Below are 17,054 nucleotides of genomic sequence, written 5' to 3'. Positions count from 1 at the left end.
AGACTGTGACTATTAACTGTCTTTAACTCAGACTTGCTACTTCAAGCTAACATATAAAGAGGTTAAGTTAAAAGTTTGGGATGGATTTGCATGAAATTTTGTTTTAGAGGCGATGATTTCAAGACCATTTAGAAAATATCAACTAATCTGGATCCGGACTCAAAGCGAGGTGTGGAGCAGTCTTGGTCTGCTCCTGCTGAAATAAATGCAGTCTATTTAATTTAACATGAGTATGCAGATATTTATAGACAATAGAAGAGTTCTGGTAATAGACATGTTCTGGTTTGAATTATTAGTCTGAATAATGTTAATTGGACAGTCATGTGATCGGAGAGACACTGGTGACAATAACAGGTGTGACTCTGTAATTCTAGCAAGACTTAACAGCTTTTTAAGCTTAATATATTTACGCATTTGCAGCACTAACTAAATACAGGTAAATTCTCATGGTTGTTGGTGAGATACAGCTCAACAGTTTACTTATATAAAACATGCCTTCAGGATAAAATCTGTGTTATTGTTAAAGAATCGGAGAAACCGCAGAGCTCCAATTTGATTTTCGAGCAAACATAACGTGCTCCAGACCAGCTACATGTTCAGCGTAAGTCACAGTTGTGATTTAGCCTTGCTAAAAGCAGCACTCACTGTTCCTCCACAGATTTACCAGGGTTCAGTCTAGAACCCGGTCCTCACATTTTCACCATAAAATAATTTATGATCCCAGCGTTTGGAGCACTGATGTTCTCGGCTTTGGGAGTGGCTACTGCAAATACTCCAGTACACCCTACTGTTTCCACACCGGGTGGAATATTGCAGCTGTGTGCAGGACTGCTTATACATAAATGTGAAGGCACTTCCTCCGTGGAAAGCTCGTCTCTTCTGTCCTCCAGATGCATTTAAGGACTTGAGACATCCAGGCGTCAGGCTGATTTCCAGGTTTTAGGCAGGATGATAGAGACGCTGGTAAAAAGCCCATCATCACGTTTACTTTCACACCTGTTGAGACTCTGGTTTCACAGCAGCTGGCTTCAGATTGGACTCAGGTTACAACATGTTTGCATTTCACTTTAGTGGAATAACTAGGATTTGCTTAAAACTTGCAAAAATAAAATTAGATTATTTACACGCCTCAATCTCAAACTGATAATAAATGTACTGTTTATTTTATATTAACTGAATACAGTTTAATAATCTCTTCATATAGATTTTTCTTATAACAACAGTAGTGCTGTCAGTTAACAAAACCAAAAAAAATTATCAGGCATCACTGATGGATTTCCTACCATCTAAAATCATCTGCCTTCATGAGAATTTAAACCTTTCTGTAGTAAACTAAAGTTTGTGGTTTGATGCTGATAGATTAGCTTTTTTCAATTTGAAAATGTATCAAAATAAGAGAAATGCCCAAACATTTGCTCGTAACTTCCCTGAAGAAGCTAAGCGATGTTCAATGTGTACATTTATGCCATTTCTGCAATGTAATCGTGCGCCGCGAATCGATTGTTTTTGTGAAGCCAAAGAGTCTCGGAAAATGCTGAAACACTGACAAAGGAGAAATCTGCGAACTTTAACTCTGAAAAACGGGACCATTCAGACCTGCTGGATGAGATTTGTTGGTCCATATCATCCAAACTGTTCATGTTTCTGCAGCGTCTGGAAAAATAAATCACCCTTTATACATTTTCTTCTAAGCGGGGCCTCGGCCACTCATAGACAGCCGCAGGTCTTGACCACCATGTTGCGATGCTTTTTGAGGATGACGTTGTTGTTGTCGTCGTAGAACAGGACGGAGATTGGGCTGAGCTTCGTGGGGGCGCAGCACGCTTTGGGGACCTCGTCAGGCTTCAGGATGTGAACCTGCCAGAGCAGAGTGAAATACAGTTAATGCTGTTATACTAAAGTATGTTTTAGATATGTAACAGAGAAGGGACAAAAGTAAAGTCTATTATAATATTTAGGTATGTTGTAATCAGGTGTTTACAGGAGTTAGAGTCTGTTGGCAAGTTTTAAGGACTTTTATTTTACCAAGCTGTCCAACTGAGACCCAGATCTGTTCTGCAAGAGAAGCTGGTCAGTGTGGCAGCCATACAGACTCACAATATTACCCTTTCTTCATGGTACCCATCCCTCGAGCCTTTCTCCATTTGAAGCAATGAATTATCAGAGATTGTAACATCTGGTCCTCTTACTTAATCAGTTCGTGTTTCTTTTGTTATTTCAGTTAAATTAATAAAATAAAAGGAAATGCTCCTAACTGAAAAGATCCATTTCATACACTCCAAATTTGTCCAAACACTGAGTGATCATATAAAAAACAATTTGGATGTAATTAATGACCAGAACATTTGTGATTTTCCTTCCTGCAGCGCAACAATTGCCCACAACTAAAGAAAAACAGCCACATGCCTCCTTCACCACATTTATTACAGTGTGTAAATTCACAAACCATCGGCTACAAGTGCAGATCTTTCTGTAAAGTTTCTGCAATGTTTGTTAAAATAAAAACACTTCAGATCTGAAATCCCACATAAAAAAGAATGACTTGAAAAAGTAGTTCAGCTCTAAAAGAATGCAGTAAGAGACTGCAGAGGCGCAATGATAATATATCATAGGCACAAAAGTAGAGGCCACAAATCCACACCTGCGCAAACCCAGATGTATGCATCAGCGGTACTCAGTAGTGTTCAGGAGTTTACCCAGTGGCACATTCGGATGCAGGAGCTGGGACTGAACCATCAGTCGCCTCAGTGGGGTTAAGGTCTGGCTCTGTGATGGCCAATATGTGTTTGAAATGTTCCTCAATGATTCCGTCAGGGAAGCAAAAATCCACTGATGGAATAAACATGGTTGCTCATGATACTCAGGTGGTCAGCTGACCTCATTTTTTGGAAATGTGGTGTTAAAAATGCACAATGTTGTTTTTGTTGGTCGAGTAGTGCGTACACACATCACCATGACACACATCAAGCCAACAGGAGCAACAAATTGACTGAGATTACTACACGAGGGGCCCGCGGGGAAAGGTAACAAGCTTCACGGTGTTTATTTTATCTGTATCTGTATTCTGACATGGCCGAGGTCAGGATGTGATTGACTCGTGTGTACTGACCACTTGCTGGATGAGGGCGTGGTTGGTGGCGTTCATGCAGGCGCCCAGAGGATAAAAGCACTCTCCATCACAGTAGTACGCCGAGTATCCAGTAGGAGCCAAAACCCAGTCCTGAGCACAAAGACACAATAATAGTTTATGATACAGAAGCTACAAGTTTTATCTAATCTATAAAGAAATGTCACGTATGAGAGCGACACATGAGACGTTATATCAAAGATGATTTAACTTTTATAGGTCACTAGTAAAAAGATGATTAACATAACGAGTACTGGACTGACCTTCCAGCCCAGATCGCTGAAGCTGACGTAGAGTTCGTGCTTTTTACAGGGCTGACCTCTGTTTTCAGAATTACGTTCTGAAGGAACAACAGAAAAAAAGGTGAAAATTATTTGCACGATAAAACAACGAGTTAAAGGTTTCAACACGGTCATCAGTAAGGCCTGTAATCCCAGAGTGTGATTGGCTGGAGCCTGACCTTTGAAGTTGGGGACTGGGAGGTCGTATTTGGGTTTCTTCCTGCGGGGATGAGGTTTAACGGCTCGCGGCGGCCGACACGGGACCTGGTTCTCCCTGAAGAAGGTGACCATGAAAGGCTGCTTGGAGCGAGGGCCCCTCCGACCCACCAACCCAATCCACCCTCCAGCCAAGGAGCGGTCTGAAAGAAAAGTGTCTCGTTATATAAAACATATAAAGGTAAAGAAGCTGGCTAATAATTATGGAGACCTTGATACAGGGTGTTGACCTCCTGAGGCCACACCCTCCCTCATTACATAAATACACATCACCTGATCTGCTTAAGTCCAATAAGCGTTTAAGTTTTTACAGCTTGGAATTGGAAAATATACATAAAAACTGTGATATGGTCAAAATACTCCCTACTCACCAAGCCCAGTATAAGATAAATACGGATTATTTTGAACTGACTCATGCAAAGCTACACTTGAGGAGTCCAAGGGTGAAGATATGGAGCTGGAAATGAAAGTAACATGACCTGTTTAAGTATTTTCCACTGATTAAAACCACAGGGCAGGAAAGCAGGAGATAGTTGGAGGTTACAACCATATAAGGCGAATTAATGGATCTAATGGCACTGATAGAAATGAGCATCGGTGTTGGGCCCAGAGGCGGACCCACCTTCTTCTGTCTCTACGTAGAGACGTATGCCCATGTTGCTGCGGGGGTGGACGAGCCAGTGGTTGGAGGCTGAGGTGACGTCAAAAGCCAGCCAGCCCTCCTGCCCTGCAGGTACCGACTGCATGTCCAACAGCACCAGCTCTGGCTCTCTGCAGGAAGAGGACGTATAGAAATTTAGAAGAACAGCTTGGTGGTTTCACATATTTTGATTGAGCATACAATCACCAAAATTAACTATATGGTCAAAGGTCTTTTGATCTTTTAGTTGTTTTACACTTTATGTAAAAATCTCTGCAAGGTTAGGATCTGAATGCTTCTTCCAGCTCTGGTGTTTTTCTCCAGCACACGCAAGTAAACTTTATCAGTCTAGACAATCGTAAACACTCGAGTCAGCCTGTATTTATCAGTTTGACAGATGACATCCTTTACGGCTGTTATAAACAAGACTTCAGATGGTCTTATTTTCACAGACTGCAGCCAGGCTCGCGATCTCTGAATCTGTGTTTTCAGTGTTGCTTTGATCTGATTTGACCTGCTGATTTCATATAAGGTTATCGGTCTAGCTTTGTGTTTGAACCAGTTAGTGTAAAAACAAAGTAGGGCTGAGGCACGGGGGGGGGGGGGGGGGGGGGGGGGGGGGGGGGGGGGGTGTTTATAGGCTTATACCCATAAATTTAAAACAACATAAAGACGCTAAAGACAGGCTAAAGCGTCAGAAGGCCTAAAGCTGGCCGTGTGGGACTAAAATCAAGTAACTGAGACCAAGACTGAGAAGGAGAACTACCGTAAAGGAAGAAAGACATAAAAGTGAGAGGAAACCTCTGTCTATTCTCTCGTTTGATCTCGTAGACGGAGATGTGCAGCGTTCGGTTTGCCCTCTGACCCACCGTCAGCGTCTTATAGATACGAAACTCTGCCGCAGTCACCGTCTCACCCTTGGGGAGAGGGGTGAGGTCAAAACGAAACTCCTTCCAGTAGGGACGAGGCTGCAGGAGGTCACGCTCCTGCTCCACTGCACACGGAAAGAAAGAATAGGGGAGATTCATCAGCATGGCTTTTCAGAAGGAACAGATTTGTTTGAGAACTTTAAATAGAGTTAGATTGTAAACATTTAGATGATTTGACAGTAATGCTGAAGTATTTCAAGCATACATTCTGGAAGATGGAGGCACAGATGCTCAAGCATCATTCCTGGTCAGTGCATGCTGGTCCTGCACATTCATACAAGTTTGTAAATGAGGGCAGTTTCTTTCAGAACACCAGAATAAAGCAAACAATCAAAGAAAAAAAGGATAAACTAAATAATGCGATAAACAAAAACAAAAAAAAAAACTCAAACAAGGGGAAAAAAAGCTACCAGGTGAAGGTTTTTGGACCAACACCAGTCGCTGTCGGTGCCAACATCAGATTACAAACTGTTCCTGTTGTGCAAAGAACTGGGGGAAAATGGTTTCATCCAACCAGATCTGAACGGTTTGTCTGAGGAGTTTTAGTTAACAGCAGATGAAAGAGGAGAAAATGTGTGTAACTGTGGAGCATAAAGGAGCAACAAAAGTGAAGAAGAGGAGCAGCAGTGAGCTCATCAGGAAATGAGTCAGAGAAAAGGACAGAGGGAAACAGTGATGAAAGAACTATTCACATCTTTGTAACACAAGTAAAAGATCAGACAGAAAGGTGATCATTACAATTTATTCCTCATTATTTTTATTAATGATAATTTACTGCTGTAGCTGCAAAATGTAAAAGACAATTTAAACTACTGTAAAGTGCAAAAAAATAAAACAAATAACTATTATATCCTTCACACAGAAAAATCATACCAACTAACTGCACCCGAGAAGCAGAACTCAAGCAAACATTTCCCCCAAATGTATAAAAGACCGACGTGTTTCTGTTCGTAAGGTCGCAGTTTTAAAATTGCATTCTTTTATTGCCCACCAGGGGGCGACAGCGCTGCCTGCAGCTCCGTCTCGCCGTGACCCGATGACTCATCGGCTCAGTTGCCAATGGTGATTCCGTGATAAAGGAGGGTCATCCAGGGACTGTCAATTACAAATCAGGTGACTGCTCCCACCTTTTGTGGCCTGCACTACAGGCTGCACGTCTTAAACACATTCTTCTTAAAGGTTTCAACTATTTTTTCCTTCATAGTATTAAATAAATAAGCTGTTCGGTTCTGTCATTTATTCTTCTAGCGAGGAACAAGCGCTTCAAAATCATATAAACACTGGAAAATACAGAAAAAAGACAAATAATTACAGGAAAATGTTGTTTACTGTAGTTTGAATACAGTAAACACCGGTCATCCTCAACATTAATCTGAGGTCATCATATCTTTTGAGCACTTTCGTTTGTGAGCTAGGACAGTAATTAAAACTCGGTCTGATGTATCTTGTGGATACTCAAAAAGCCTTTGTTGAGTTCTTTAATTGGACAAAGTCTTTCTAGAAGCAGGCCCCGAGAGTCTGCAGCCACCCTGAGAGTGATCTAAGTTAACTAGAACCAGTCGGGTCGAATAAATACTGGTTAAAACTTTGCTCGGAAACACACCCTTTAAGAGCTTTTCCTCCCCCTGAAAGTTCAACTTCTCCCTCCATCTTCCCTGACATGACTTTTATTTACTTTATTTTTTAATCTTTAGTTTTATTTTGTTTGTATTCATTTGGCTTTTTAAGATTCATTCGATCTGCAACAGTGTGCCATGATCCTGGGCTTTGCAGCACAGCGTTGTTCTGAAATTAGATTATTTATGTTACTTCACCTGTCGGTGATTTTGTAACTGACGGCGATCAGCGAGTTTAACAGCTTCAAACCAGGAAGATTCGAACTTACAGTTTTTTCCTGGTTGCTTTGCTGTGTGAAGTCCTTTTAAAGCATAGCAGTTTTTCTCTATGAAATGCGTTAGCTTTATTTCTTCATGCAAGTCCTCACATGCAACATGCACACCTGTTCTGCACTTTCTCAGCACAAAATCAAAGTATTTATCCAAGTACATGCTCCCGGGATCGCCTAGTGCCGACATTTATGACCGTTGTTATGATTTTTGTCATATTTTTTAAATCATAAAAATGTTTCTTGAATTTATCAGTTTACTTCACTCATAAAATGATCAATAATCACAAAGCAACGATTGAGTAAAATGCAACTGATTTATAAAATGAAATGTTTATTTATTCAAACTTGTATAAAATGAAAATTTACCAATCAAGTACAATTCATTTGATCAGATTCCAATAAATTACATTTTTACATATATTGGGGGAAAATGCCAGTTTTTAAAACTCACAGATTAAGTTGCAAAGACTCACTTTTAGTTTAGATTTGGGGATGGACAGTAAACCCTGATCAGAAGATCTACTGGTAACATTTGACTGTTTGGCTTTACAAACACAAACGGAGCCATTACGAGATTTACTGTATAAACTATAATGGTAGCTATAAATGACCACACTTGGTGACTTGAGGGTTCAGCTGAGGTGCCCTGCTGAAGGGCACATCAGGAGCTGCTGAGAACATGCGAGCATGAAAAGTCCTTCAGGGTTTGATCGTGACTCACAGGAGGAAACCCGAAACATGACACGAGGTGGAAAATGCAACTGAGGCCTGAATCTGTAAACGCAGAGGTGAGCAAGTGAACACACGCCCTCATACATCAGCACAGCGAGTGTGTGTGTGTGTGTGTGTGTGTGTGTGTGTGTGTGTGTGTGTGTTTGGGGTTTGGTCTACACACACACACACGCACACAGAGCATGTTAAATAGAGATACTCAGCAGAGGACACCCCTCATGGGTTGGGCGTGCGCATATCAGCACACACACACACACACACACTGCAGCAGTAATTAGAGACACTTAGTGCTCTGAACCGCAGCAGCTGCTCCGCACACACACCACTAATTGCAGCCCTGCCTGGTATTTTTAGTGTCGCTCCCTCCACAGCAGTATTTTCATCTCAATTCAGACCGTTGGCTTTTTTTGTGTGTCAGTGGGCCTTTAATTCTAACCAGCTGTGTCTTCCCATTACATATGCACAGACACACACACGCTCGCCTGTTTCATTCAGCTTACACGAACCACACGCACTGATTCGATTAGTTATTCGAGGAGCTGCTAAATATATTTGGTGTGTGGTTGGATGCTTCGTCTTTTTGTTGTGTGAAAGTTCACACACTCAGCCTGAGGTCTTTATTTCCTGCACGATATCTCGAATGTTCTCTGTTCGCCTGATGTGTTTTAGCCGCCCTTTTAAATACGTTCAGTGAAGTTTTAAAGGTTTTCTCCAAAGGAAACTGTCCTGAGCTGTAGGTGATTATTAAAGATATGAGTCACCTCTGTTTACGAAATCGTGCTGCTTTGGGAGATGACACGCTATGCTTCTGCAGCGCCGACTGATAAATTTCAGGGTGCTTTTTCTTTTCCGTAGCAGAGCAGATTTATGTTTTGTTTCTGAAAAAGCAAACCTCTCATTTGAGGCAGTTCATTAGAGACCCCGAGCAGAGAGGGGGTGACGTTTCCCACGGTGAACTGGGTGCAGATCACCATCGAGCAGGAGGAAGGAAACCAACGGGAAGAGGATGTTTAATGTTCAGGCTCGGACAGATAGGCATCAGCGGGGCTGCGCTGTCGTGTTGGTGGACGCATAAACATCCACACACGGAGGCCAAGAGGCAACTTTCAGCAGTATATTGTTTTCGGTATTAAATGTTATGAATTTTCTTAATGGATTAGTTTTTTGTTTGGGCTGCAAAATGTTAGAAAACACTGAAAATTCCAAATCAGTTTTTCATTTCTGTTCAGCTTCACTTTCCTTTCTCTGAACTGTATAAACATGTTTAGGGTCAGTTTAGTGTGTACATGCTGGGTGGTCACTGTCAGGGCCATGTCAGTTAACATATAGTACAATATAAACACAATCTTCCTCATGCTGGTCGTGTTGCAACATTTAACCAAACTGTATTAGTATTTTTTTAACCACATAGTATCATTTATTCCCATAAAATCTATAAAAATGTTTTTGTTTGCTTGCTTCTTAAATAATATAGTTGCTTAGAACCTTTGTTGGTGATGGTAAACTACATGAACTCATGTAGTTTACATGAACACTTTCTTGGTGATGCTCTGTTTTTGTCCCCTATTAATTGACCTCCATCGAGTTCACGCTAACCAACATTTCTCACCATAATTAAAAGATGGGCATAATCAGTGTGAGCATCTCTGTTTTTAAAAACAACATCATGAGAGAGAGAGAGAGTGCAGTGACTTTTCAATCACACTGTAAACAGCTGCAAACCTGCTTTATTGACCTTTTTTATTGTAAAGGGGACATAATTTACCAAATTGACATCATGTAATATTCGATGAGACTTTAATTTAATGATCTTGACCATAAACGTATCAGGAAAGCGTTTACTGGGGTCATAAATAAAGCCAGAAGCACGGTGGTTTTACAACCCAGTCTTCAGCAACAAGGGGAGTCGCCCCCTGCTGTCCATTAGAAAAAAAAATGCAGGTTTAAGACATGCTCTCTTCCACAGCATGTCTTTTATCCTGTCTTCCTTCTCTCACCCCAAGTTTCTTCCTGTTAACCGGGAGTTTTTTCTCCCCACTGTCGCCAAAGTGCTTGCTGATAGGGGCTCAAATGATTGTTGGGTTTCTCTCTGTATGTATTATTGTAGGGTCTACCTTACAATATAAAGCGCCTTGAGATGACTGTTGTTGTGATTTGGTGCTGCATAAATAAAACTGAATTGAACTGAATTAAGGCTCAACCCAGCAAAATGTCTGAACTAAACTAAAAATAACAATAAACTTAATTTCATATGCAACTACAGTTAACACTATATTTTAATGATAATTACTAACTTCCTGCTTGAACGTATTGAAGATTATGCCCAGTTAATCCATGCAGCCATTATTAATGAAAGCTGAGTAAAATGATCTAAACAAAGGACATTAAATACGTGGATCTGCTTCAGAGTGTGGATAAGAAGCAGCCAATAAAGGGTTTAATTCAGCCCACTGGGTGGTTGAAAAGTTTTATATGAAGAGAGGTTTACTTAAAATATACTTCTTAGTGGCTCATAGTCCGTTTCTGTCATGTCAAAGCTGTCTTACAGATAAATACTCAAAGTATGGCAGGCCTTTATAGCTGACAGATCTGCAAAGGAACTGTGGTGAGGTGTTTGACTTCCATAACAATGTTTCTGTGTGATTTCGACTGAGTGTGGAGAAACAGACATTTCAGGCTGTTTCATTCTGAACAGATGGTTCAGGATGTATTTCTTTACACCAAAGGGAAACAGACTGGACATGTTTTAGGTTGTTACGGTGTTTTGGTGGTCTGGACCACATGTTCAGACAATCCCTAAATTTTGATTGGCTGCAGTTTACAAAAGTCCACATAAATCTGCTAAGACACGAGCTGAAACAGAGATGTGAGGATCTATGAATGAGTTCCTGCTGAAGCCCAAAGATGATCAGCAGGCAGAAGAGCAGCTGAAGTTTGTGACCATTCCTTCACATCATCAATGCCAAACGTTTCACCTGCATAGTTTGTGTGTGTTTAAATCAACAAACACTTTGCATGCACCAGGTTTAGTTTTTTCACCCTACTTAATGTTAAATTGGGCTATTTGTGCCCTCAGAGCTAAAATTAGTTTGATGCCCCTGATTTGGACAGATTTTCACCTCTTACTTTAAACATCAAAGTCCTTCATCTAATATCAGGGGAGCAGCAGGGGACTGAGGCTGGTGGATTTTAGGAACCATGAACTGAAACGTAAACCTACCAATAAAAATCTGTTGTACTGACAGCGGGTTTAATCCGCTCTGCTGGGGGGAGAGTTAGAGGAAACTACATGAGACTAAAAATTATGGCACTGTCAGAGTCATCAAGCTCACACACTGTGTAATTTCATTCCTCTGAGTTTGCGTTTTGTAGCCAAACCACAAAAAGGCAAAAACTGTCCTGTCATTCAAACCTGATGATAAACAGCGTTCCTCTCTTTAAGCTATAAGGAGCAGTCCAAAGCTTAGACCGTTTAGTGATGCCAGATGAGAAGACCGATGCCACAGCTTTACCTACAGATGTTAGAGAATGAAAACTGGAGGGGGAAACATCTGGGCTGGTTCAGTTTCAAGGTAATAAAATCTACTTGATGCCAACTGTGACCCTAATTATTACCAATTAACACTTTAGATCTTGTTTGTTTAATGGCTATAATAAAACGAAACTCAAACCTAGAGATGCACCAACATATCAGCAAAACACTGCCATTGGTTTTGTTGGTAATTCGATCACAGTTACTGCGATGAAGACTTTAAAATGATTCAGTTATTTTTCTTGAAATTTCTTTGTTTCTTTGACATGGGAGAAATATGAAGACAAACAAAACAGAAAGACAACTTCAGAAAACTCTGGCACATCTATCAGTTACATTTTTCCTGTAAATATCTAAAGAGGCTGAAGCTCTAGAAACACTCGTGGCTTTCACCGGGGTCAAGAAACATCAGTACCTGCTGAGAATGACATTTCCTGGTTTTAAATGTCTCGCAAGTCTTGCTTTCACAAACATTTACCTGACCGTTTCATAAAGCCAGTTCTACTGGCCTTTTTGATTCTAATGAGGACCATAATTTACAAAGTGAACATCGCGTTGTATTAAGTAGGACTTCAAATTAGAAACTGAGAACATTAAATCATCAGGAAAATGTTTCTTGAAGTCAGAAATCAGGTGAAAAGTAGGGCTGTTTATCTATAGACTTCTACAGTAAGCAGAGGAGTCGCCCCCTGCTGGGCATATGAAAGAATGCCAGTCAAAGACACTTCCAGACCTGGACGTTAGGTGCATATTTTATATATCAGCTACGGTTATATTAAACGATTAAAGGTACATTTTGTAAGTACTCGGTGCAGAATTTAACTAAAATGTTTACCACCAGGGGGCAGCATTTTACACAATTTTCCCTCAGGTTTTACATCACACCAGGCTGCCATTGTGCAATTTCTCATTGACTTACATGTTATTTAAAGGTGACGCTGATTCACTGCACCATCTTGTGGTACAAATTGGTATTACACAAAAGAAAAGCATGGCTCTAGTTTAGCTACACCTGGTAACGCTTCACCCAGTCGCTGATGTTTTGGACATAAAGTCATTGTGTTGATTGCCTTAGTTTTAGGAAAACAAGTACCTTTAACAGTTTTATGACTCACCCAGGTTGACGAAACTCATCACCGTGTCAGCCTCGCTGACTACCGTCCCCAGCGGCGGTGTGTGCGTGCTGAGGGTCGGCAGGGCCCCGCGGTTGACCTGAGGAGTCCCTTTAGATGACCCCTTGAAAGGTGTACTTGCAATAATCTCATTGCCTTCATCCTCATCAACCGACATGGCGTGGTACAGGTCCAGCATGAAGAGCGGCGCAGAGGATGGCGGTCGCAGCGGAGGATGGGGTCTTGGTCTCCCCGGGAGACCCAGGATGGTCAGGATCTCCTTCTGCATCTCCTTCTTCTCTCGTCCACTAAGCTTCCGGAAGCTGGAGGGGACCACGGCCTCGGCCTGCTGGCTCCACAGCGAGAGGGAGAGCAGGAGCAGCAGGGAGAGGAGGAGCAGGGTCCAGGGGTGGATGGCGGACGTGGATCTGGCGCTCCCCGTGTGCGTCCGTGTCATCTTGGTGAAAAGGCAGGAGAGGCTGTAAGAGACGGCCGAGGCCATGACTGTAGTCTGCCCCCGATTCTTCTCAAAGTTTCCCCTCACAAATAATCCACTTCCCTCCTCGCGTCCTCTCTCACCTCCACCAGTGTGACCAGCCTGACCACCACAGAGTGCCTTCTGCTCGCTCCTGTTTGTGCCCCGACTGCTTCAGAGTCACCACAGACAAATACAACCTTGATTTATGCCCAATGTGTTTAGAAAACAGCTGCCTCTGGACAGGATGTGTTTACAGCCTTAAACTGCCTGTTTATCCCTCCCTGCCTCCCTCTTCTACCTTCTCTAATCTCCTCTCATCCACTTCTCCCTCACCTCTCAGCCGTGGAGCAGGAGAAGCAGAGATAATGAGAGTGAGAGCATAATTACAAGCTTTTCAGATGTGTTTTGGATATAGACAAACAATGCCCCTATGGAAGATTGCTCGAGGCTTTGAAGTTGTAAACTTGCAGGATGGAAAGCAATTTCAGTGATGAGCAGGTGCTGCAGAAATTGGAGTGAAACCGGAGAGCTGTATCATCAGGTTAGCTCCGACTTTTTCTCCACCGCACAAGGAAATGAAGCTCGCACCTGCAGTGAGCCAAAGATTAACCCGGGATACCTCACGAGGACCATCTGCTGACGAAAAATAACTTCTGGAAACTTTTATCCAGTCTTCCGTGAGCACTTATTCATTCATTCAAGGCCGCTCGCCTCCCACACGTCTCTGGGGTGCCAGATGTCTCTCTTAATCCACTTTATAAAAATTGTTTCCTGACTGTAAATCCTTGAGAGGGGTGAGAGGTTTCTCCTGCAGTCCTTCGCTCAGCGTGAGCTGTGCAGCGCTCTGAGTGTTTGAAGCCTGAACAGTTGTTCAAGACCAGAAGGGAGTTTCCCTCCCAGCCTCTGCCTCTCCTCCTCTTTCAAGTCCTAAAACTTCTCTCTTGTCCTGCTTACATCTCATCAACCTCCCCTCCCAGTGGTCTCTTTGGGAGACCTCATCTCTCTCCTCCTTACCTCCACCCATCTATCTTTTCATCCTCTTATGACTGCTTCCTTTCATTGCTACTCCGCTTTAAGTGTCTGGCTGCCAGCTGCCTTGTTTAATGCTAAAGCATCTCTGTTCGCTCGGTGAGTCAGAAGTCAGGAAGTCAGGGAGAAGCATTTCTTTACACATGTAACCCTGCACAGAGATGCCAAACTGACGGAAAGGTCGTAAAATAATAATATCAAGACAAAAAGGCAACGTTTAAAAAAATAAACCTTTTTAGAAGTTAGCAACAAGTTAACTTTAAATACACCTGCGAATAAAATGATACCCTATTTTAGTTTTCACTGATGGATTCTGGGGGTTTTTTTGGCTCTTTTTCAACAAAAACAACGGATGAATAATGACTGTGAATGAAAGTGCCAAAAACCGCATTTCCTCTCATGGCCACGTGAGGCCGGCTCTACAAACTCAAACTAAAAACTGTATAAAATCAAAGCTTCTCAGTCATCCAGGCTATGGTTGTCTTAAATGGTTAAAATGATGGCAGCTGGACAACTTTGTGGTTCATGAAGACGTCTCACCTCTCGTCCAAGAGATTTACAACCTGATGGAGAATCGTAAGGGCGTGGGAGGTGGTCCTGAGAGTCGTTGGCCCACCCTGTAATCTTCTGAGTCATTAGGAGTCACATGACCCAAGGCCAACCTGGCACCTAAAGGAGAAAGGACACTCGTTAGAGGATGCTAATCTTCACAGTTTGGACCAAGAAGGCAGATAGTTTGACAGAGTGAGGTGGTGGTTGACAACACCGACTATCAGACACCCACCATACTGTCTTGAGATCATTTTCTGGACGATTCAGCCGCCACTCACATCTACACCCACATGATCTTAGTAAGTCTCATGATGGCGGGTGGGCAGTGTCTCACAAAGGCTTCAAGTTGAGACATCGTCACAAATTAAAAAGATTAAGCCTCTGAAAGGTTTACTTGGTTTATCTGGAAAGCATGAAGGATGAACTCTAAAAAGATCTCAGCAAATATAGATGTATGAACCTATAATCCACGTTTACAGGCAAACCTTGCTGTTATACCCTCCGTTTCCACTGCATTTTATTTCAACTTGAATCCTTTCAGTTCACTTCTGTGAGTTGGATGAATGTTTGTTTCCCTCTGTTGCCAGTTTCAAAGCTCTAAAATCTCCAACATCGATGTGTTATCTTGGCTCAGAATTAACGTCTAACATAAGTCTGCTTTTTTTCTGAAGCTGCAGGTTTCCCGTTAAGCTATTCATTAGTTCACAGAGCCTGTCGTGCAGCAGGCCTAATGCAAACACACTGTGTGCATGTGTGCGACTCTAAATCAAAAAGACTTGGAGGGAAGAAGTGACTCAAATATAGTAGTGAGGCTCAGGCCTGTGCCAGTTCGTGTTTGTGTACTCTTTGCTTCAAAGCGGCCTGGTACTTGCGGTCACTTTGAAAGGCATGAATAACACTGACCAAACCAAAGTGACCACGGTTCATTCTGTCCTGGCCGAAAGGGCGAGTCCCAAATGCCAGGAATTAACGCTCTTCCCCATTTTGTTTTCTTTTGCTCTTCACATCTGCAACTTTATGGAAGCCTCGTCTGGAGAGATAAAGGGGAGGGGGAGAGGAGTGAGAGGAGATGAAGAGGCGGAGGTGAAAGAACAAACAGGGAGTTAAAGAGGAGAGAGAGGAAAAAAATGTGCCCGAGTGCCCTCAAAACCATACAAACCCAGCATAAATGAAAAATGACATTCCTGCGAGACAGAAGTGGTGGAACAGAGCGAGGACTGTCATCAGAGGGAGCAGTCTGGGATGACAGATGGACTGCAGGCAGGACGGGCGTAGATGGATTGAGAGTGGACAGAAAATGAGAGGAGTGCGAGTGTGAGTGTACACACAGCTGCAGAGGGTGGACTCAGACCTCATCATCTCCGGTGGAACCACCAAATAAACAGGACGGAGTTATTTTCAAATCCTCCATCGCCGTCTCACACCGACACAAACTGGGGAGCTTGAACACGACAAGAAACACATCAGGACCGAGAGGAGGGAGCTCAGATTATTGAGATTACTTACTCCACCACCTCCTCCCCTGGGGTTAGCGACTCATCGTGTACAGGAGAGACGATCCAGTCGGGCGTGCCCTTATCTGTAACAGCGTAATTACCTAAGAATGTCCGGTGTCTGTGGGCCGCTGTCTGCATGAGTGAGTGAGTGAGTGTGGGCACGCACATGCAAACCAGAGAAATCGGAGACTTAAAGGCCTTTTCCATTAATTAGACTAGAAATCCTTAAATAAAAACTAATGATAACAAAAAACAAGGAAAACAAGCTGGAAATATCACTTTAAGACCTGAAAAAAAAGTCAATGTACTCACAAAAATACCCCTAACTGACCAAGTGATGCTACCCATCTCACAAAATCAGCAGACTTTCATTTTTAATATCATGTAAATGAAGAAATATTATCCATTTATCGAGTGCAGTTATTATTTTTTTAAATGGTCAGTCATTCAGTGCAGGAGTATCTGACTCTCTGGTCTTTGGGAGTTTGAATTTAGGTGGGCGGGGCTAGTTAAAGCCATGCATAAAAGCCACACGGCTTCCATTCTTGCAGTGCAGGGGTCTCAAACTTCAATGAGCTGTGAGCCACTGCTGGCACGGTCACCTCATTGTTCATGCAGTACAAAAAGACCCCAAACAAACAAGAAAACTCCCACAAATATTTCCAAAAATCTAGTGTTTTGTTTTGTTAATTTTTCAAATATTGTGTAACAAGACAAAACTGCAAACGTGAACACATTTTTTCTCTCACCTCTTACTGAACTGAAGCTTTTCATTGAACTACTAAATAAACCAATGGCTACTCTTTCTGGCCAGACACGTGGCAGCACTTCTGCTATAAATTTGTTTGTATTTAACAAAACAAAAATGCAGACATAAGTGTGCACGTTAGTTTTGGACTCTCTCACTGAACTAACACGGCCAATCCCTCAACACGTTTGTGCTCTCTGCTCATGTTGCCTTCATATTAAATCATTTTTTACTTTTAAAGACTTTATTTTAACATTGCACTCAACAATACACAAATCCTCCCTGACAAAAAAG

At 42.2% G+C, this 17,054-nt stretch overlaps 1 protein-coding gene across 1 annotated transcript; it reads right to left on the bottom strand.

The window, feature by feature from the left end:
• Positions 1-57: 57 nt before the first annotated feature.
• On the bottom strand, positions 58-13,850 carry bmp8a (bone morphogenetic protein 8a). The gene is made up of 7 exons (XM_080863864.1): positions 12,461-13,850; positions 5,066-5,258; positions 4,247-4,395; positions 3,588-3,767; positions 3,391-3,467; positions 3,110-3,220; positions 58-1,857 (listed from the first exon to the last, which is right to left on the bottom strand). The coding sequence occupies exons 1-7, from the start codon at positions 12,957-12,959 to the stop codon at positions 1,708-1,710; spliced, it is 1,359 nt and encodes a 452-aa protein (XP_080719990.1). The 5' UTR covers positions 12,960-13,850; the 3' UTR covers positions 58-1,707.
• Between the last annotated feature and the right edge of the window lie 3,204 nt (positions 13,851-17,054).

This window comes from Rhamphochromis sp. 'chilingali', assembly GCF_963969265.1.
Source record: "Rhamphochromis sp. 'chilingali' genome assembly, chromosome: 17".
Taxonomy (NCBI): Eukaryota; Metazoa; Chordata; class Actinopteri; order Cichliformes; family Cichlidae; genus Rhamphochromis; species Rhamphochromis sp. 'chilingali'.
This window is presented reverse-complemented; position numbering and strand designations above follow the sequence as displayed.